Source organism: Eubalaena glacialis, chromosome 7 (assembly GCF_028564815.1).
Source record: "Eubalaena glacialis isolate mEubGla1 chromosome 7, mEubGla1.1.hap2.+ XY, whole genome shotgun sequence".
In the NCBI taxonomy this organism is placed as follows: Eukaryota; Metazoa; Chordata; class Mammalia; order Artiodactyla; family Balaenidae; genus Eubalaena; species Eubalaena glacialis.
Genome location: NC_083722.1, coordinates 99,996,466 through 100,020,111, shown reverse-complemented (window position 1 = coordinate 100,020,111; position 23,646 = coordinate 99,996,466). Strand labels below are relative to the sequence as shown.

Sequence of the window (23,646 nt, the reverse complement as noted above, 5' to 3'; positions counted from 1 at the left end):
GCCTGCATATTTTAACTATTGAGCCCTTAGTGGGTTTACAAGTTTTTTGGGTTTTTTTTTTTGAGTTAGATGTCAACATGTAAAAACCAAGAAACTATACATGATAAACTTTTGGGTTCTACTAAAAACTGGAAGATATGGCCACACTGGTCTACATTCCTGTCTGGCAATAATTGGCTGGAGCTGAGAAGCTACTGCCTATCTTGGACCATCACAAACTCTGTAGCTTATCACAGTCTCCAACACTTCCTATTGTGTCACATTGGCATGTGTCTACCTCAGGACCTTTGCATATCCTGTTCACTATGCTTGGAACACTCTCAGAGAGCTGCCTATCTTACTCTCTCCTTTTTTCATGGCCCAATTGAAATGTCACCTCTTGATAGAGGCTTTCCCTGTGCTTTATTTAAAATAATGTCTCTCCTATCTATCCCATGGCACTGCCTATTCCCCTCACTCTGAGTTATTACTCTTGGTACTACTTTATTACCACTTGATCTATTTGTTTACTGATGGCAGGCAGAATAGCTGAGTGGTTAAAAGGTGGGACTCTAGATCCATACTGCCTGTGTTCAGAGCACAGGTCTTCAATATACTAGCCGTGTTAACAACACTGTACCATATACTTGAATGTTGCTAAGAAAGTAGATCTAAAATGTTCTCACCACAAACAAGGAATGGTAATTATGTGATGGGATGGAGGCATTAGTAAATACTATGGTGGTGATCTTTTTGCAATATATAAATATATCAAATCAACACACTGTATACCTTAAACTTACACAATGTTATATGTCAACTGTATCTCAATAAATCAGTGAAAAAAATACTAGCTATGTGAAGTAGGCAAGTTACTAAACTCTATGCCATGAGTTCTTTATCTATAAAACTGGGGCTAATAACTGCACCTACCTCATGGGTTATTACAAAATTAAGAATTAAAACAGTGCTTGGCACGTATACTGACAGTATTTATTGAAAGGATTAAGTTAACTTAATCCCTTTACATAACCTGCCTGGCTCTGTAGACAGTTTAGTTTGTGATACTGAAACCAGACGCTCTCTTTTTAGCTCAAGTATCATAAAGTAGCTTGACACTTTGTGCTGAAAGAATATTTTGCACCTTAAACTTTCTAAAGTCAACTTCTTTTTGAGACTATTTACGCAAGGAGAAATCCCACGAATCTCGACAATTTAGGTAGAAAACCAAAAATACACACACATACACACAGATGCATAATTTTTACAGAACTATATATATCCCTGAACATTAACATTGTATATGTAGCATTTCAATATCTATAACCAGTTACAGTGAGATTCTTTGGGATCTAAATGAGGAGGTGTAGGGAGTCTGGCTCCTCCAGTCCCAGCCCTAAAGGGCAGGGAAGGAATTGAGTCGAAGTGGAAATCAAGAAGAAGTCACAAAGGGCCCTTTACTACCACCTGGTCTAACCTTGTTAACCCTCTTTCCTCTACTGTCAGCACATGTGGTTTCTGCAGCATTTCACACACTTCATACCCAGCCATGAGTGATGCTTCCTAAGGCATGAAATTCCCAACTCGGAGGTGCCACTCTATTTTTCATAGATATAGTTTAGATCTATAAGACACAATGAATCAATGTGAAAAACCATATTTGGGAGAAAAAAAAAAGCCTAAATCCATGGCTCTTGTTGTGTTGTCCTTTTTATTTTTTTCCTGAGATAGTCTGTTCTTTCCTTGATTTCTGGATAAGACTCTATCTTAAGCTGTGGTGTCCTTTTTCTTTTTTGTTTCTTTTCTTTTTCTTTCTTTCTTTCTTTTTTTTTTAAATTAAGTCTGTGGTTGAGCCCTTGTGATGAATATATTAAATAAATACATTTTGGATCCCCCACCCCCGCCGGCATCAAATTAGCCTATATCATCTGATCTGCTGCTCACATCTGAAAAGGTTCCATGCTCTCCAGCTGTAATTTGTTCTAATGTTTTATTCTAGTTCTATAGAAATAAAAAGTTTCCCCAATCCTCCGTGAAGCCCCAGTTCTTTTCTGGGAGCTGAATACCGCCGTGTTGGTCTTACACTGCTTGATTCCACCACAGCTGCCCGATTCTGTGCTGCTCAAGGGAATCTTCTAGATGTCTGCAAAAGTGTCTGTTGAATTTTAAAAATATATATAAGAAGGGCCTCCTTGGAAAAGTGCTACCAAGACAAGCTCATATGAGAGTTTCTGAGAGGAGGCAGGAAGACAAAGAAGTAGCAACTAAATAATACTCATTTTCCAAGTCTTCTTCTAAAAATGCCTATACTCTTTTAGACCCAGTTCACTGAAGTAAAATTCAGCTTGCATACAGATCCCTGCCCTGTGAAAGCTGAGGGCACCCCCAAGTCACTTTACTCAATGGCCTTCGGTTTTCGCATCTGCAAAAGGAAGGGCTTTGGCTGGATGATCTTCAGGATTTCTCGCCCGGCTAACATTTTGCTTGGTTCCCTGAAGTACTTTAGGCAGCTCCCTGCCTTTCAAATTTATTTCAGCACCAGCACATGAGTTTAAAATCTAGTGAAAGGTTCACTCATGGAACTCGGCCCCTCCACAGGCACTCCTAAAGCTTTCTGAATTTTTGTTGTGTTTTCTCTCTCTGTTCTACTGGGCGACACTGGAAACAGGGAGGAAGACTTTCTCGCTCCTGTTTTTGTTTGTTTGTTTGTTTGTTTGTTCACTCTCCCCCTTGGTTTGGTTAAATTAATTCGTCCCAGATCACATCTGCATCTCTCTCATGCTGTGTTCAGTCCCGGCAGTGTTATCCTGGGTCAGACCCCAAAGTTGCAAGGTCTGTCTTCACTTTTGCCTTCTTTCTTTGCTTTCTTTGAGTCTACTCTCTCCCCTCTCATCTTCCAGCCTACCAAACCCCACATCTCGCTCGTCTTGCATAAAACTGATCAGATGAACTCTTTCCCACCACGTCGCACTAAGAGGCTGATGATTTAGGAGTTCAAGAAATGAGGGCTCCCTTTAACACCACCATAGTGAATGCGTCCTTGGCTGGAGAAATCATGGGGACCATTCAGGCACTGTGCTCGTGAGGCCCACAGTCTGGGGATTCACAATAAGTCATCAGCCAATTACAATTACCCAAGAGGATGGAAAGTACTTTAAAAAAATCTGACAAATAGCGAGAGCTCTGGCCATCAGGGAAGGCTTCTCATCTTAGACCCGAAAGATGAGTGGCCGATTAAGGATGCAGATGTAAGAGGTGGCAGTACCAGGCGGACAGAATAGAGGTGCAAAGGCTCAGGGGAAAATGAAGATACTGGAAAATTTCTCCTTTAATAAAAGAGAAATGCAGTCCCAGAGAGGTTACATGATTTACCTAAAGTCACATAATGACTAGAGGACCAAAATGTGGTCGTTTTTGCTCTATTCTGTAAGACCCTTCCAGAAAGTTTGCTTTTACAAAGGGATCCAGTGAAAGGTCTGAAGATTAGTTATTAGGAAATGTTTCTCTGCTGGCAGAATACAAATCACTGTGCCACATGGATGAAGGAAAAATAGTCCATAGCAGCGAGGGTTTCCGAATCCCTCTCTCATCACATCACCTAAGGCTCTATGGCCAACTATGTCAACTCCCAATTCCAGGCCTGGCTTTACTAACTGTAACTAGTGCCTGACAGCACTGTCACTATGCTACTCTCAACAGCTGCATCCAAAAATGTCACCAAATAGCAGCCTGCAGGCTTGATGCATCCTGCAGACTAGCTTTGTTTGGCCTGCATTGCCTCAAATGTTGTTTAAAAGTAAAACAAAACAAGATACTTAAAATGCCCTTTGATTGTGGCACCAGGGCTACATCCATTTTCTTTTCTAGTTCTTTAAAGTCAGGCTAACATTTATGGGATCAGGCAAACGAATGTCCTAAAAAATCCTTGTGTATATGTATGTATACGTACGTGTGTGTGTGCGTATACATACCCCTAACAATAGGAACATGAACAAAAAAGATTAACCATTAGTAATAGGGAGAAGTTACTACTGTTGATTAAAAATACAATCAAGACAAGCACAGAACAAAACTGACAGTAGAAATGTTTAAAATGTGGTTCTTCATGATTTTTTGGAGACCCAACCACAGGGTCTTTAACTATTTCTGATTGTCTCTGCCTGAGCCCGAAGTATAGGCGATTCTCTAAATCCTGACCAGCTGTCATGGGCTGTTGACAAAACTCAGACTAAACCACTTTGGTGTTTGGGAGAAAGAGGCTGCGAGAGCTCTGTCAGGGAGAGTGAGGGCAGGTTTCTTAAGATTCATGAGAACAGTCTGTCCCCACTAACAGCAGGAGTAGGTGCCTCTGCAAAAAGAAATTACCCACTTTGTATCCTTTTACTTCCGACTCATTATCCAGGGCCTTCACTTGATCCCAATTCAGGATAATTTTGGAGTCTGATGAATTCCATATGATGTTTCCGGGGGGTTGACTCGGCGCTGTAAAAAATTAAGATATACGAAGTCACAGATTATTAAGTCTCAATGGATTCTGAGGAATATCTCCTTCCTAGAATTCGAGAGTGGAGGCAATTTAACGGGCTATTGCACTAATATGTGTCTTCAAGGTCACTAAAATCTGACGAGATACAGCACTGCAAATGGAAAAAGATTCAGTTGGTCGCCTAACATTTATAGCTAAAAGAAGTGGCCCTTCCCAGTGAGGAGAAAACATTTATCTTTCTGTCCTCTGGAGCAATGAATTTTGCATGGTATTCGGAAAGGTTCAGTTAAAATGCTAAGGTAAATCTGAATTTCCATAATGATACCAATTAGTATGTAAATGATCACTGGGAGGTGGGGATGGGGAATGAACTTGGAATATGTTTGATGAATCTCTAAAATATTTCTGAGCAAGAATGTTCTTACGTGGCTTTCTGGTTGTCACGTTGACCGTCGCACTGGAGGGGCCTGTCCCTGCAGAATTATATGCCTTGACAGCTAAATGATACAGAGCGCTGCCTTTTAAGTTGGTGATTTTTGTTGATGTCTGATTTCCTATTGTTCGTATTTTTCGAGCATTTTCTTCTTTGTCATCATGTCTCCAATATTTTACCTGAGAAATTAAAAAGGAAGACCTTGGATGTCATAACTATTAGGGATATCTCCAACGTCATCAGGTGATTTTTTTTTAATACAAGATTCTCATGACAGAGTTAATTTTCTATATAGCAAGTCGTAAGCAGAGCTTTCAGAACCAAGAGCTTTGTGCGCACTGAGAAATTATCGATAATTAAAAAGGCCCCCTTTTTGTTCTTAGCTTCAGAGTGAGATGGTACACTGGCACAGTCATGGTTGGGTATTTCTCCCTTCTTCCCCACCTTGTTTTGAGCCCAAGTGATCCTGGGTGTATCAGAGGTCATAGCTCATTTTGCCAACCATCTTATACATGCTTAGACCTGCATGTATTTAGACAGAGCTCTCTGGAGAGTACCATGGAAACGGGTAATCTCACAGTGGAATGCTCAGGGCTTCCATTCACGCTCTTTTAGAAACAACTATTCTCTAAAACAAATGCCTCTAAATGGAACTCTAGGTCTTTTTCCCATCAGAGGGTGTGTAGAAAGTTCTCACTGAGGGGTAGGGACCCTTTCCCAGAACCAAGGCACCTATCTCTTGCTTACCTCATACCCTTGTATCCGACCTCTATTCTTTTCCATGGGGGAGGCCCAGAAGACTTCAACGTCTGTTGCAGAAAGACTTCTGGCAAAGATGTTGGCTGGTGCTTTGGTGGGTTCTGCAGATAAGTATGGAAAAAGTTATGACTCTATCAGCTGCATCAGAATAGGCTTCTCGATGCAAAGGCATCATATGGGCAAAGAATCAATGATTATAGAATAGTCCCTAGTGATTATGATCCAAACCCTCATTTTACAGAGAAACCATGATTAACAGCTGGGAGAGGATGGTGATGGAGATGGTGGTGAAGAGACTTTTTCAAAGTCTTTGGCTTCTAAATTTAGGGGTAGGTGGAAGGGAAGTAACCCAGGATACTTAAGTTTAAGCACCACGTCTCATAGCCAGCAATTTATTTAACATACATCCTTCTTAATTAGCATTTGTCCTAGGTGAGAGTCGTAGTCACTGGTTACGAAAATTAGAGAGACAGAAAAAAGGAGAGTCAACTGACTTGACTAAGTTTCAGGAGGGCCGGTGACGGTTCACTTCTGCACAGCCAGCTGCACGTCTTACAAGCTTGGCTGTACAAGTCATCTATGCTTTGTGGGCCTCAACCTCCTCAGCTGCAAAGGAGAGTCTGGACCCAGTCTGTCCCCTAAATTTCAGTTCTTTTTGCCAGATTTTTGCCAGAGCTGTGTACCATTTTTATGTAAAGATCTTCCTAGGCATGTTGTGAGTTGTAACACAAATGAAATCCTGGTTTTGATTTGATAGCTGTATTTTTTTGTGATGCAATTCAAATCAATATATAAGTATTAAATAATTTTAAAGGTTCATCTAGTACCATTTACAGTCAACTTGTGTGCTCCCTCTGGAATGCACATTATGTTCCAGAAAATGGTGTCCATGGAGACCCCTAAGGTTTTGTCTATTTATAACAATGTATGATTCTATTTATGTGTTAATTCATTCAGTATTTATTAGGGGTCTGTGTGCCATACACGTTTCGACCCTGGTGACACAGAGGTAAAAAATAAATAGCCGGCCCTCAAGAAACACACCTTAGTGAGAATATAAAACTAAAATTCAAAATTCATAATACATTGAGATGAGAATTATAACAGAGCAATGTTAAGACACAAGGAAAAAGAGAAGCACCTCACTCTGTGGGCCTGGGGAAATGAGAGAAGGCCTTGGTTGTTTGAGTTGAGTTTTGAAGGATGACCATGAGGTCACAAGGTGGGCAAGGCAGGGAACATTAAGAGAAGTTGAAGCATATACTAGGGGCTCAAGCTTGTTTGGATAATTGCAAGTCCTTTGGCTATGGTTGGAACATGGAGTATGCAGGGAAGAGGGGCAGGAGTTGAGACAGAAAAGAGAGGTGGGGGCTAGATCATGGAGGACCACCGAGTCTAAGGGGCTGACTTCTTTATCTGGACGGAAGAATTTATTGCATCTTCACTTACTCCAAGTCAATGACTCAACTTTTAATATGGTCTCATTCCGAACATCACCTTTGAAACAATGAAGGCAAACTCCGATGGAAATGAAGACCATTAGGAGAGGTATTCTGAGAGCAGGGATAGCACAGAGGCAGTAAAAATGAGTGAGAACCCCTAAACATGATAACACCAGGGATGACAATGAGAGCAATCACACTGCTTTGTGACTTACTCTATCCTTTAATAACAGAATAAGTTTTGAGTACAATATGATTTATGAAAAAAATCATATTGAGAGGAAATACAAATTATATTTTGGCATTCACTTAAAGGCATAAAATAAAATATAATTCTGTTGAAAGTAATGTGATATATACATAGACATGAAGATCTTATATGGTACTTGAGATTTTGGTCCTTAGCAGTGGAATTAATAACGGATAACCATTTGTTTTTATATACCGTGGAGTTGCTGTCTTTCTAAGAGATTGGTGGTAGATAATGAATCATATTTTTCATATTACGCTTTTCTTGATTCAGGATATGCCTTCAGTTTATGGGTAGAGTGCTAAATTGATTGTACGTCCTAAAGTCAACATCTCAGAATTGAAGAAACATCATACCTTCTTCTGCAGAATATACCACCGTGGTGGGACTGAAAGGGCCTTCTCCTTTATTGTTGAAGACGCCCACTTTAACCTCGAAGGGAGAGAAGGGATGCACGCTCTCATTCCTGAACACGTATCTGGAGGCGTCCGCGGAAGCCAGCACGGTCAGCATCCAGATCATTTTGCCATAAGGCCGGAAGGCCACCACGTAGCCAAAGCCTCTGCCGTTCTGTAATTCCTCAGGGACCGTCTGGGAAGAAAGGGAGGCTGTCTTCAGAGGCCACAGTACTTTGATGCAGATGCTACATTGTTTTATTCCACTCCCCACACCCACACACACCCCTGTGTCCACGCTATCTTACTGGGGGCTTTGTCGAGAGTCTTCAATTTGGGACTTGCCATCAGTCTACCAGAGATATTCAGGGGGGATTGGAGCAGGGTTAAAAAAAAATCAATGAAAACCTGCAGTGGAGAGCCTGGCTTCCTGATGGGGGAGACCCAGCTCTGACACTGTAGGAAATGACTGTGGAAGATACTGGACAGTTGATCTAAAAACCAACATTTCCAACATGTACCATCTAGTAGGATTCTTCCTCCATTGTCACACGAACACTCATTGAAAGAGCTCTCACCAAAGAAGTGAGGACCATCCTGGCTCAGGCAAGATCTCCCCTCTCAGCCCGGAAGTGCTGAGCTGGAAGCGGTGAGTGGTTTCTCTCTCTGCTGGGGCTCTGGTTAAATGACAGATGTGAACTTCCGCGGCTGTTGCCTAGAATCCTTCAAAATCACTGTGGACTCTTTCTGAAACTCTGACCTCCTCTCTCAAAATCAATTTTTAATAAAGTGGTGACTTACACACCTCTACGTTGGTGAAAAAATACTTTACACAAGAGGGCTCCTGCAGCAAAGCCAATCTTAGGAAATTGTGCTGGTACACGGAGTCTATTGTGGGCAGGTGTTTTAAATCAATTGGCCTTGCAGTAATTCAGGATAAAAAGAAAAACTGTTTTTCTCTAAACCAGCCTTCTTTAATGTGCATATTATACATATATACATTTTTTCTTACGCTGTCTTCCCTTTCCTGATTGTTTTTCTTGTGATCTACTGAATTAAAACTTGACTCCACAACTGATGGGCAAGCGCCATCTTTTCCTGCTAGCCATTCACGTGAGAGGGAGTGTTTGCACTCAAATGGATTTTTGCTGTTAAAAACAGAGAAGGCAACTTCCCATATATGTTTAACACAGAGTAAAATAATGAAATAGCCTAGGCTAATGTATGTTCCTTTCGTTCTGCGACTCATTTACCTCCCAGGTTATAACCAGTTCAGATTTGCTGCCTCCGCCTCCACTGACGTTAGCTGGGGTGACTTCGGGGACTGTTCAGGAGACAAAAAAACAAGTCATGTCAGGTGGCAAAGGCCAGGAGGACCAGCAAGGTTGCCTGGCTGAGGTGACTCAGTTTAAACAGATACTCGGATGCACACAGCTTTGTCTTCTGAGATCAGAAATCGTATGGTCAAGGGTCCCGAAGCATCAGCTCGCGGAAGTGAAACATACCCAGGAAATTGCTATTAGTTACCTCTTTCCCATTCAACAAGAGGCACACATGTTATCTGACGTGACTGAACAATGATTCAGCTCCACCCCTAGAGGCCAAAGTGCAGGGGGGTGAGGAAAGGACTGAGGGTCTGGTTCTAAGGCTTGGGTCGGCGTTTACGAACCACGTGACGGTGCACAAAGAAGTGATGACGCACGCTCTGCCCGTGCAGAGCTCACGATCTAGCTGGAGGGTGGGAGCACATGCAGGACGATTACAGAGCGATGTCGACAACCAACAACAGTGCAGCACAGACAGAATGGAGGAGTGCGGAGGCCTTCTGAAGCGCAGGCCGGGCTAACGGCTTCTCGGAGGAAGGTGAGTTTTAAGCTGGGTGTTGAAGGAAGTGGTGGACAGAGGTTGACCCCTGGCTCACTGTGCTTAACCTCTTTGACTCCCAGCCTTCTCTGTAAAAGAGGGCAAATTATGCTAGCTTCCTCCTCAGGACTGCTGAGAGGAATTCATTAAATTACCATTTTGGAGGGGAAAAGGAAGCATGGGGATTAGCTACAGTATCATCCTGTAAATGAAAGACTCCAGACAGAATCTAAAAATGTCCGCTGGGGTATAGATTTGGTGACTGGGAATGTCCCCTTGGATAAAGCCAACGAAATAGAGCCAGATGGATTTGTGTCCAAGGGTAGGGTCAGACTTTCCATTTGCTCTGGGGCCTTGCTCTTCCTTCAATAAACATTTGGCCTCATTGCAGCTGGGACCTTCACACACACCCACACTAGGCCTCCCACTCTATGTGAGACAAATACAAGGGATGCAGATGAATTTATGTTGTTCTCTCCCTGTGCTCACCCAAGCTGCATACACAGAAGCTCCTACAAACCGCCGACCAGGCTTGTGTGAATTACTAGGATGTTTCCAATCTCAGCTTTTGGGAAGGGTTTATACCCTAAGAAAATCTTACTGAACATTTCCGAAGAACTTGTTCTTTGCCACTTGACATTTCTGTGGGTTGATTTTATTTGAAGTGTGGGTGTGCATTTGAAAAAATAATAATCCTGGTAGGAGAGTCTTGGTGACAAAGGAACCAGTGAAGAAAGACGTGGTGTTTGAGAGAACGAAGCAGAGTGTCTTGCCCTGTACCAGGGAACCCAGTGAAGAGTGAGAACATAACTCTGGATTGAAACTCACTGCTGGGACTCACAGAGAGAGAGAAAAAACTAGTGGTTACCAGTGGGGAGAGGGAAGGGAGGACGGGCAATGTAGGGGTAGGGGAGTAAGAGATTCAAGCTATTATGTACAAAATAAGCTGCAAGGACATATCACACAGGGGAATAGAGCCAATATTTTCTAATAACTATAAATGGAGTATAACCTTCAAAAATTGTGAATTACCATATTATACACCTATAACTTATATAATATTGTGCATCAACTATACTTCAATAAAAGTTAATAAATAAAAATAAAAACAAAAACACCAACAAAATAATGAAACTCCCTGGTGGTAAAGCTGAGCATCTATTGGTCTGATTTCTGATGATTACAGTCGCTCCAGGGAAGGGTGGGCTGGTATAGAGCCTCGTTAGGGCTGAAGAGCAGGGAGATTCAAAGCTTTTCCCTAAGGAACAGGAGCTCTTGTATCCTTGGTGCTACTCACGGGCCTCTTCTGTCCTCCGCTTCTCAGAGGGCTGACTGGGCTCCCCAATCCCAATCACGTTGGCTGCAACTGTGCGGAATTCATATTCGACCCAAGGGTTCAGACCCACCACAGTTGCTGTGAATGTCTTCCCATCAATGAGTTCTGGGACTGAAAGACATCAAAAAGTGAGCATGTTTCATAGGATTCCATGTTAGGAGGATCGGAACTTCTATCCATCATCATCGCCATTACCGTGTTCGGGGCATTGCTGCAGGTCTGAGGGTAGCTGCACAAACAGCCCTTGCAGGGAGGTAATCCCAGACCTCTCTGTGCCAGACTAATAAACTCAAATCACACACCAGCAGATGACATCACAAAAGACAGTCTTCAAAGCCCAAAGCTACTTGACCATAATCACTATTGTTCTCACCTCACATGTGTCTCAGCATTTACTGTATCGGGCTGGGCATATTGTTTAATTCTTACAACTATGCTATGAGTAAGGTGAAATTATTCTCTTCATTTTTATAGATGAGGAAAATGTACCACATAAAGGTCAAGTGACTCGCCCAAGGTCATACTGGATTTGCACCTCTGTCTGACTGCATGGCTCAAGCTCTGTAACTTATTATAACAATGGAGTAATAATGCTATAAATCCACACAACTACTGTTAATGAACTGTATTAGCATATCAAAAGAAAGAATCTGTAAACATAAAAGGAACGGCCCATGAAGAATAGAAAAAGAGTCAGAGAGGCAGAATTTGATAGTGTTCATCCAGCAGGATTTGGGGAAGGCCTCCCTTCACAGAGGACAGGGCCCCCTGCTTGATGCCACAAGCCATGGAGCTCTGGACTTGGTTTCTATGCTCACTGCACAACCTTTTGGGTTTTGAATGAATTACTATGAAGATTTCCCAGTGGGCCCAGGAGACTCAGAGGGACGTCCCCTGTGACAAAGCTGAGGCCCCTGTGACTAGGCTTCAGTGGCTTCTAGCCTCCTCAGGGCCACACTTACATAGTCCTTCCCTCCAAAGGTGAAGAGAGTGGGTTCTGGAGTCAGACAACCTGGATTCTAACCCTACCTCCACACTCAGTAGCCAAACGACCTTGGGCAAGTTGCTTCACCTTTCCATGCCTTGGTTTCCTCACCATAAAATAAGGCTAATAACAATATCTATTCACGGCGCAGTTGAGAACACTCAAGAAAAGCACTTAGCAGAACACATGGCACATAGTAAGGGCTTAACCAATTCCAGCTGTTTTCTTTTGTAAACCATCATTATTATCGTCATCAGAATCAGCATCTTCATCCCACTCCTTTCCTTCATGATATTTATTCAGCAATTTATTTTTTTTAAAGTAGCACAATCATTTCTGTATGGGGTCATAACAATTCTTATTATTCCCATTTAACAGAAGAGGAAAATGAAGATGTATAGAAATTTGCTGATTAGCAAAGTCAGGACTAGAATTCTTATCTCCTTAACTTCCAGATTTTTCCTTTCCTTCCTTCCTAAAACACTCCCGTGACTCAGCAGAAAGTCAATGATTCAGCTGGAAACACAGAAACCCATTTCAGAGGTTAGATAAGCTAAAATGGAAAGACTAGAAGAGTGTGTAACTTGCTTGCAATAACTACTTGTTTGTCCATATTTTCCTCAAACGAAACCTAAATAACCTAAATAAAATAATAACCTAAATAAAATAACAAAACGAGTCAATTTGGAGGCTAGACAGCAGCAGGGGTGGTACGGCCAACACATGTATTCTTTAATTTTACAAAATCTCATGCCTCTTCATGCCCAAATGTATCCATCTAAAAAAAAGGGCAGCAAGTCAAGAGGCTCCATGCAGCCCTTAGATACGGGTTTCTTGAAAGCAGTGTACAAACTTTACAAAGACTGTGACTATACAGTAACATAATCCACTGCTTTTCAAAGTGCCCCACTAGCGGTACACATATGATTTTAGGCAATGCACAGATAGATGATGCATTTTATTTTTATAACTAATGTATTTTAAAATGTGTGTCAAAAATATAACACAGCAGACCTACTATCATTTCAGACTTATTGCTTAGAACAAATTAACAAACAAGTATGAATCAGTAGAAACAAAAATACCAAATAAACAATAGTATACTGGTTGAGGTATAGGAAACACTGCCATAAAGTCTCATCTGTAGCTGTGTCTGAATGAGAACCTAGATGCCTCTCGGCTTCTGCCACAGAGCTGTGTCCATTCTGCTGAGTTTCAGAAGCCCCTGTGAGACACTAGCACCAGGCATCCAACATGGTACCTGTATTAACTGCTTGCCAGCCCACGGAGAACGGAGTCCTGGCTTGAATGACATACATGGTGATGGGGCTGTGGTTGTCAGGCCCGGGTCTCCAGGAGAGCTGAGCGGTGGTGTCTGTAATTTCATCTATGGTCACAGCCTCTGGGGGGCCTGGAGGACCTGAGAAAGAGCAAGACCCTCAGAAGTTGAGCAGTGTTCAAATGTCCAAGGATGGGACCACTTTGTCGAATGGGGCGCTGACCTATTCAACCGTTGATTCATCCACCCACAGATTCATCACTTGTCAATTCCTTTTTGAATAGCTATTAGGAGCCTGGCTTTCTTCTAGGCTCTGAAACTACAGAGATGAGCGAGACATGGCCCGGCCCCTTCCTTCCACGGCTTCACAATATAATAGGAAAAACCAGTAGGTATACAAAGAATTACAATAGAATATTTGTTCTAGATGCCAAGAGAGAATATTGGGGTACCACCAGGGCCCAAATTCATTAATCCATCCATCATATATTACAAGTTCCTACTACGGGTTGGACACTGTTATCTGGGGATATAGTAGTGATAAGTGAAGATTGGAGCCTTCTGGAAATGGTCATTTCTACCCCTGATGATGTGAGCGAAAATGACTTTAGAACTTCGGGGGTCTCAGTGCCACTCTGTACACTCCAGCTGCATTGGAATGTCCACATAAAATGCCAGCACACACTTGTGTGCCAGGGAACTGCTGTGAAAGTGGCTTGTGCGCAAGAGCCCCAAGACTGTGGCTTCTTCAAAGCGATTTCAAAATCGGGTTGGAGTCGAAGGACCACGTTGGCAGCTTCTGTGCGTTTCATGCCTGTATTTTCCTCCTTCCACTCTGGATGTGCATTGTTTCTGCCATTGTCCTTAGACCATTGAAACGGGAGGAAATCAGTTTTAAATGAAGGCTTGTAAATCATAAAGAAACAGAGGGCTGGAAAGTGGTTGGTAAGCACACACGAAATAACAGCAGAGCCAGAGCAAAGACTCAAAGCTGTCCTTGATTCCAACATGAAACGCTCTTAGCAGGCAGTTAAAGGCATTTCTAACAAGTGACCACCTGGGCAGAGAAGGTGAGTGTGAGGGACACCTAACGATACAGCTTGTGTCCATTAGACAGGAGTAGGGAGATCTTCCTGGGAGGGATGTGCTGAGGCCCGGGACAGCAATCACATGTTCTTCCAAAATACTACGGGGCCACGGCGCAGGGGCGGGGAAGAAAGAGACCTTTCGCAGAGTGCTGAGAAGTTAATGGCAATTTCTGGAAGTAACACTTTGTTCTGGGACTCACTTCCGCACCCTTTAAGTGATGCCCTAAATTTCTCTTTCCTTTTTTAAAAATCATTTTTTATAGACCCACAGATGAGACTAAATTTATCTTCTCCCTCCTACTCCTGAATGAAAGGTCTGCAAGTCTGTATGCTGGCACTGATTAATTTTCCATAGTGACATTTCAGCATGTCAGTCTAATGCCACCTAGATAGAACTGAGGTAACCTCTGGTCTTCAGGACTCTTATTAACCAGAGAAAAGTCCAGAAGACAATATAATCTTTTTTTTTTTTTTTTCTCACCAGCTTTCTCATCCTAGCATTCCCATCCTTTTTTAAAAATAGATGCTCCTTCCATGGCCTTTAGAATCAAAGTACCACAAGCAGAAGTGTTCCTCTCCATGTTCCTCAGTGAATTAAATTGACAGAGGAAGATCTGAGCCCACTGTTGGCAACTAGGAAGAAGGACATGAAGTTGGCCCCGGGGGTAAGATGGTACTTTCACAGCACAGTTTACTGTTTGTTATGTCCCTGCTACCAGCCCCACCCAAGTGTAGATATGCTACACCCTACAGAATGTTTACCACCTTTGTTTTGGGGAAGTTGGGTCTCTCTTTCAAAATGACAAAATGAGCAAACGTTTATCCTCTTAGCCAAGTGTTAACATGGTCTGGGGCTCAAACAGTTTGTGTCACAGGCAACAGGAGAGGGAATGCAGGTGTTACACCTGCATCCCTGTTTCTTTCTCAGGGAAGGGTGGCCTTTCTAGCTGCTGTTCGAGTGCTCTAGATTAAATAAAGTAGATATCAGAGAATCAAGGAAGCCAGAGCCAAGACTCCAAGCTTTACTAGTTTCAGATACAAAAATCTCTTACAGGTCAGTGAAATGCATACCAGCCTTGCCTCTGCAACACGCAGAAAAGCTGCAAGGGCAGAGCTAGGAGGAGGTAAAACAGAAGATTATGGTTTAAGATGGCATATTAATTTATTGGCTTTATTAACTGATCAGGCTAGATGTTCTTTTAGACCGCATTTGCAAATTCCTCTTGGTATTTAATGTTATTTTCTGTGAAATGAAGTATACAATATCATTTAAGAAATTCAACTATTACTAATTTAAATATTTATTAGTCTAATTTATTGGTGTTTAAACTGCTGATCTGAACATTATCCTAATGAAATAGAGGATACATTTTCAATAACAGAATTCTTTTGGTCCCCAGGGGGAGAGCAGACCAGCTCTGGTGTATTTTAAAATGGAAATAAACCCGGTCCCGTAGGTCATACTACGGGTAGCTCTACCCAGGTTGGAAGTTTTTTCTCTTCTCTGGCCCTTATTCCTTCCATTATAGAAAGGTTTTTAAGGCGATTTAAAGGGGAACCAAAGCAGACCTGATGGAAAAGCTATTTTTCTTTAACCTCTCTTGACAATCAGTTTGAGTTGCTAACTTCCACACACCTCCCCCCTCACGTTATGCCCACAGGATATAGCAACACTTTTTGTGGCTTCCAATAATATCTTATTCTCTGTGTACTCAGGTTCATCCTGCCTTCAAATCTGATACCCCCTGGATTTGTTTTCTTGCACTCAAAATTCTGCTGGCCAAAGATTCCTAAACACCAATAGTTAGGGTTCGAATGAAGGAGACACTGGCTAAGAGATTATTTGGATGTTCTGATTTGGCTTTACATTGAACTTTAGCAAACCCCTGAGCATGCATCGGTTTGATTCTGGCAGGTACACTGGTTCACAAAGACTTGAACTTTAATTAAAAAATAGTTCTTAAAAGTCCACTTACTGTTCCTTTAAACATTGGTTTGGTGAGACTCAGCCAAGTCATTCACAGCCATTTGGATGAAGTTAGGCCATGTCTGTCATATGCAAGAGAATCTCACCAATGTCAGTTTTGACATCAACTTCCTGCTTATTTACTATATCCCAGGCAGGAACTATTTCCTTCTAAAGCCATATTTTAGAAACTGGACAGAACTATTAACTTTAGGGGAAAAAAAATGGGAAAAACTGGTGATGATTTTACTTAAGCCACTGTTACATCAGTGACCTAACTCACTACAGTAAGTCCCCTACATGCGAATGAGTTCCATTCTGAGAGCGAGTTCGTAAGTCCAATTTGTTCCTAAGTCCAACAAAGTTAGCCTAGGTACCCAACTAACACAGTCAGCTATACAGTACTGTACTGTAATAGGTTTACAATACTTTTCACACAAATAATACATAAAAAACAAACAAAAAAATAAGGAAAACATTTTTAATCTTACAGTACAGTACCTTGAAAAGTACAGTAGTACAGTATAACAGCTGGCATACAGGGGCTGGCATCAAGTCAACATGCAAGAAGAGTTACTGACTGCAGGAAGGAGAGGAAGTGGGAGATGGTAGAGTTGAAGGATTGTCAACAACAGGAGATGGAGGGCAAGCTGCAATTTCACTCACGCCTGACGTTGATGGAACGCAAGTTCGCATCTTTGAAAGTTTGCAACTTGAAGGTTCGTATGTAGGGGACTTACTGTAACTTGGTTGAGCCCAGATGAAACAGCAAAAGGCACAGTTTGATGCTTCTTTAAGCCATTTGCTTTTCTTAATCTAAAGTTACTCTGTTCTAGTTATTCTGGTGCTGAACTCCAACACTATAGATCACAGTACTGGGGGCATTTACAGGAGTTATTTTCAGGACAGAATAACTGGATTTGCTCTGTACTTTCTGATCCCCTACAAGAAACAGCTGCACACAAAACTTCTGTAGACTCTTAACCACTCTTTACAATGTTTACCTTCTATCGTCTTTTCCCCTGTAATTCTAAACCACTGAGGTTTTTAGAACTCTGTGCGGGAGCAGATATCACAAATATATTTTAAGAACAAAACCCAAAATTCCCATACCTCTCACAATCAGGTCAGCAGCGGCAGACAGCTTGTCTACACTTGTCTGGACCATGCAGACGTATTTCCCAGCATGCTTCAGCTGGATGTTTCGGATCATCAAATCACCAGCTGAATCCTGCTGATAAAGTAGGGGAAAGTGGCTACAATTACTTTTTAATGAGCTCTAAATATCATTATCACATGAAGGACACTGTGACTAATGGATTTATTTTACACTGGCTGATGCAAACATTAGTGATGCAAGCCATGGCCTATTAAAAATACGTGAGCCTGCCTGAGAGATAAGAACAGCACCATCTTCAGAACACACCTAGGACAAGACCTCAGGTGTCTGGCTTCTCTGTGTCTCTGGAGCAGCTTGTCATCCACATTGGAAGCACTTAAACTTACGTAATAAAGCGGCTGCTGACCTAGTCCTGTGGGTTTCTTCAGATATGCCCTCGGCCTACAGCCTTCGCTGGCACTGCAGTACTTGGGGACTCTTTATTTGGAAAGGGGGGAGCAAGCCCACATTTGGAAGCATCTGTATTTTACTGCACAACCCTGTCTTATAGCCATCATTCTGACTGCTCCCAGGTTTGAATGAATGAATTATGAGGACCAGACTCTCCAAGGAAATCTTGCATCGCCTGGTGTGGAACAGTGCTAATTTGTTTTCCAATGCCAAATGTATGTTTGATCAGCAGATGAATAGGACTAATTACGTCCTGGTACAGATGTCTATGTGCTCTAGAAATATTTCTACATCATTCACCAGCACGGTACTTCTAATAAATGTGAGGAGATGCCTCCACAGGCCATCACAAAGCTGGCATTTTAACTGAAGAACACTGCTACACCTTGGAGTTCGGTTTCAGAGCTCTGTTAATCAAACGCTTGGAGAACAGCTGTTTGAGCAAGCGAACACCCAAGGGTTCAGAGTCAGGAAGCTATGCTTATTTCTAAACCTTGATGGATGACAAGATAACATAGGTTATTTTGGCCCTATTGTTATTCTTCTAAATGACAATAATATTGGATAATACTTAACGGTACTTAATATCTGGCAGGCATATATTACACCAAATACTGACATGTCCTGTGAGGTAGGTACTTTTATTATCCCTACTTTACAGATGAGGAAACTCAAGCACAAAGAGGTTATTCGTCTTGCCTACTGTCACTTAGCTGGTCAGTGGCAGAACCAGAATGTGAGCCCACACAGTTTCAGGCTCCAGTCCCTACTCTTTACCAGACTGCTGTACTATCAGCTGGAAAGATCTTATTCTCATTCTAAATTAATGTGTACTTAGTTTCCCTCCTTGGTTTCAGTACAGCATATTACATATTTACCCACGTCAATGAAAGACACAGAACTGCCGATAGTTGTAAACAGGATTAGAAGAAAGGCGAAAGCATATCGTCAAGAGAAAGCTGAAGTTTTGGGACTTAGTTGTCTGGGGCTGATCCCTGCTGTGTGACTTCCTGTGAATCTCTTAATGTCTCTGGGCCTTAGTTTATTGACCTGTGAAAGAAGGATGCATTGCCTACCGTGCTAGCTTGTGAGAATCAAATGAGATTGTATGTGTATGTGAAATCCTGAAAACTGTGAAGCACAGGGTAAATTTAAACTAGTATTACGGACGGCTACGATCAGTTTTCTTTGTGAAACAATTATGTCAAAGACATTAAATCTAATTCAAGGAGAGCTGTGATTTTTTTTTTTTAAACCTGAAATCTATTTTTCATTTACAACACTTGGGTTCTCATCCAGATTCTACTATTTACTAATCAAGTCTTATAATTGCTAGTAAAATAGGATAATTGCTACCATATTTCACAGAGATTCTGTGAGGATTAAAGAGCTGATACATATGAAAATGCTTGATAAATGATTAGGCACTTTGCAAATATAAGGTATCATCATCATCATGATTATTAATGCTACTTTACCTAAGACATTTCATGTGCTAGGACTTTGAACGGAGGCTTAAACAAAAAATATGCCTCACAAGGGGGTATGTGCAGGGAAAGTGGGAAGTCATAGTGGTTTAAAGGAAATGGCTACATTATCTCAATAATTTGTTTTATTCAACGAGGGCTTGAGGGTCAAAGAAACCAGTTGTAGCCAGCAGATTTCAGAGCACAGAAATCCATTAACAGAATTTTATGGCTGTGTGGTTTGGAGTGTGCTGTCCTTATTCGCAGATTTTGACCAGATTTGTGTTTTTAAGGTAAAAGTGAAACAAAGAAAAAAATAAAGTCGGGATTGAGGTATGAGTCTCACAGAAGGAGACCCCAATAACTTTCTCTTTCCCTTCCAAGTCATACAGACCAAACTGTTTACTGAGATCTACATTTATGTTCCTACCAAAGAGAACAAAACAGCACTGTTGTCTGCTCTGTTCCTGACCGAACACTCAGAGCCGCTCAGAGGGCAATGAAATAATAACTTTTCCAAACACTGCAATAGGTCGGCTCTCCCAAGCATCGTCTGTACCATACTGACCCAGGGAGTAGAAACTGAGAAATGGGCTTGACTTCAGAATTGCTTCCTTACCTCTTCTGTTATCCAGCGCTAACCCTACAGACACTAATGATCCTGGTGACTAATACATTTAGCTCTCACAATTTGTAGCGCTGTCCCGCATTTTGCAGTTACTTCTTAGCAATGGTTGATTGGTGCTAGTACTGGTATCACAAAAGAGACAAACACTTCCCAAAGGCTAATGAGAGTGATTCCATGGACAGAGGTCTCGACAAAAGGCGGTCACCAGTGCTTGACTCCATCACGGGTATCTCCATCTGTGCCTCAGCCCTGGCTGATGTGCAGCCCGTCCAGCATGAAGTGCATATCTGTCTGATTGGCAGGACATCTATTTTGATTGCCCAAGCATCTGTTCTGATTGGTTGGTGCCTGTGCCATTCTGAGAGATAATATTTTTATTTTTTATTATCTCTTATGCCCAAGACATTTTTTCTAGTCTGAAAACAAATATTCTGCTTAATCTATGAAGGTTTTCTCAGTATATATGCTCATGTTATTAGAATTAATGTTACCCTTCCTTCAATGAACACAACCGTTAATGTTTCTCACATACTTCTTTTGTGGTAGGCATTGGGCTATGTAGTTTTCTAGACCTGAATGTATTTAATATCCTCAATGCCTTTGTGAAGTAGTTAATATCACTCTCACTTGGGCAAAGTTATTAGGCTGAACCGTATCAAAGTGGTTCAGAATGGTTAATAATGGCAATTTCATCCAGTCTTCCTCAACCAGGGCTCCAAAAGAGAATTCCTAATGACTCGAGTCATCCACTGATGTAATGAATTAACTTCTGTCTCACGCATCTAAAATGGTACCAGTTGTATATGATCCTTGGGAGAGTTGAGAAAATAGTTACTCAAATCATTTTTGGTGTTCTGTAATTCAGTGGAGAGGTACTGTTTGAGAAAGGCAGCAAGAATGTAAATAAGAGGAATAGCACTATCTTTGAGAGGAACATAGGCCCTCCACATAACATATGGATAATTTGTAAGCCTTAGTCCATTTATTCCCAACATCAGGGATGGGGGTAAGATGAGGTGAGTAAATCAGATTCCTGTGGGAGCATGAGGGATGGGAGGGCTTTTCAACACAGACTCATGCTTATATTCTGCTGTCTTTGATTGGACCCCTCCATGATAATAGCAGCCAGAATGAACCTGTTTTTGTTTTTTTTAATTTTTATTGGAGTATAGTTGATTTATAATGTTGTGTTAGTTTCAGGTGTACAGCAAAGTGAATCAGTTATACATACATATATCCACTCTTTTTCAGATTCTCTTCCCATACAGGTCATTACAGAGTATTGAGTAGAGTTCCCTGTGCTATTCAATAGGTCCTTATCAGTTATCTATTTTATGTACAGTAGTGTGTATATGTCAATCCCAATCTCCCAATTTATCCCTCCCCCCGAATCTTCATTACTAATAGGAGAGTAGGGCTATGTTAGGGCAGAACAATTTTTTTTTTAAGATTTTTTTGATGTGGACCATTTTTAAAGTCTTTATTGAATTTGTTACAATATTGCTTTTTTTTTATTTTTATGTTTTGGTTTTTTTGGCCGTGAAGCATGTGGGATCTTAACTTCCCGACCAGGGATTGAACCCGCACCCCCTGCATTGGATGGTAAAGTCTTAACCACTGGACCTTCAGGGAAGTCCCAAGGGCAGAAAAATTATTTTTGAGAATGACTGTGATAGATTCAAACTGTTTCCAGAGTTAACCTCTTCTTGGTGTGAGTTCAATGATACTATGTGTGTTTTATGGAAAGTAAGGCATTGTGAAAATTCAACGATTAGAATTCAAATTATCTGGAGATATTAAATAATCTGATCAGACTTTCAGATGCAAGAAAGAGAGCCCTAACCTCACAATGATAAGTCTTCTACAAGAGCCAAAGGGTGTTTAATCAGCAGCCTAAAAGCATCTGAGTAAACTGTCCTTAAGTTATTTTCTTCATCAGGTTCAATGGCATATGGTACAGTACGGGGCAGAGGACTTGGGATTTGAAGTTTGAAGCTGATTTCTGCAATTTAGTAGCAGTGAGGGCCAGGCAAGCCATATATCTCCCATTAGCCTCAGTTTTCTCATTCATACACAGTAACGAATAACTAACCTATAGGGTTAAGGATGATGAGCATAAGAAAAGGCGTGGCCTAGAGGTGGTTCAATGAGCAGGGCTGCATTCATCACACAAAAAGGAGCAGATTTTAACCAAGAGTTTTTGGAAATAAGGTGTTTGAACAAAAGTTAGTCTAAACAACTCGTTTGGGTCAGTTTTGAGACGTTTAGTTGCTGACTGCATTTCCTGTGGATAGTATGATATTAATACTTACCCCTCCGACTCTTTCAAAGTGGTCCCCGTCTTTGTCAAAGTCTATCAGGTGTCCATTAAATGACCAAGTAAACACGATGTTTAGCGAGTGATCGTGGGTTACCTGGCACGGCAGAACGATACTTTCTCCAACAGTGACATCCATACTGGAAGGGGGTACCATTACCCTTGTTGGATCTGGAGAGTGAAAACAAAACAACAAAGCCTGTGAGCTGGTGTGGAAATAAAACGTAGAATCCAAGTGCAGGATGAAATACTAAGGAGTTTTGCTTTATTTTGTCTTAGTCTGTGCCCGGCAAACCTTAGTCATCTGGGAAGCTCAGAGTCGGGCCAGGAGGTCATTTTTAATATGAAAAGATGAAAACACTTATTATGTGAACCTTCACAGCGCAGCAGAGCTCAGCTGGGGAGCACTGGGGTTGGCTCTCTTAAGACACTTACGGATGGGCCTACTTCTGGCAGACTGCTCTGAAATTATCTCTTCAAAAAGGTTTTTAGATCTCCCCAGTTTCACTAGAAAGCAATACTGCAGCTGAGTGCAAACAGAAAATCCATGTTAATTTGAAGTTTGTTGGGTTTTTTTTCTATTATAAAAGTGATACATGTTTAGTATAGGGAATTTAGAAAATTCAGGGAATTTGAAAGAAGGGACCAAAACAAAACAAAACAAAACCCTACTTAGTTTCTTACTGTCCAGATAAAACCCCTATTTTCATTTTAGTATAATTTCCTCCTGTCTTTTGGATTCATAGTTTTTCAGTTGTCTTGTTTTGCATTATTGTAAACATGCTACACATGTGATTTTCCTTTTTTCTCTACTTAATATAGGCTTATACCTTTATCCACATATTTTTATAATCTGCATAATATGCTGTTAATAGTTTCAATCATTTTGAAACTAGTAAACAGTTTAGCAAATTTTATTATAATTATAAATAATGCTGTAATGAACATCACTGACAAAATGATATGTATATATAACTTATTGAACAATAGTTGATTTACAATGTTGTGTTAGTTTCTGCTATACAGCAAAGTGATTCAGTTATACATATATATACATTCTTTTTCAGATTCTTTTCCACTATAGGTTATTACAAGATATAGAGTATAGTTCCCTGTGCTATACAGTAGGTCCTTGTTTATTTTATATACAGTAGTGTGTATCTGTTCCTCCCAAACTCCTAATGTAGCGCCCGCCTTCCCCTTTGGTAACAATAAGATTGTTTTCTACATGTGTGAGTCTTTCTGCTTTGTAAATAAGTTCATTTGTATCATTTTTTTAGATTCCATGTATCAATGATATAATAATATTTGTCTTCCTCTGTCTGACTTTACTCATATAATACTTCTTTAAAATACGGACTACTAATTCATTTTTAAATTCACCCTTTACATTACAGTTTTAAT

The 23,646-nt window shown here is 41.1% G+C and overlaps 1 protein-coding gene across 1 annotated transcript in view; it reads right to left on the bottom strand.

Annotated features, from left to right (window-relative positions):
- CNTN4 (contactin 4) overlaps positions 1–23,646 on the bottom strand; it is a 312,839-nt gene that overhangs the window by 5,519 nt on the left and 283,674 nt on the right. Inside the window, exons 11-19 of the mRNA XM_061195546.1 lie at positions 22,238–22,413; positions 17,375–17,495; positions 13,190–13,348; positions 10,905–11,054; positions 8,998–9,068; positions 7,706–7,940; positions 5,646–5,758; positions 4,891–5,077; positions 4,349–4,461 (exon numbers count right to left, since the gene is read on the bottom strand). Of these exons, the coding sequence (XP_061051529.1) occupies positions 4,349–4,461; positions 4,891–5,077; positions 5,646–5,758; positions 7,706–7,940; positions 8,998–9,068; positions 10,905–11,054; positions 13,190–13,348; positions 17,375–17,495; positions 22,238–22,413 (1,325 nt within the window). The remainder of the gene's footprint in view (positions 1–4,348; positions 4,462–4,890; positions 5,078–5,645; positions 5,759–7,705; positions 7,941–8,997; positions 9,069–10,904; positions 11,055–13,189; positions 13,349–17,374; positions 17,496–22,237; positions 22,414–23,646) is intronic.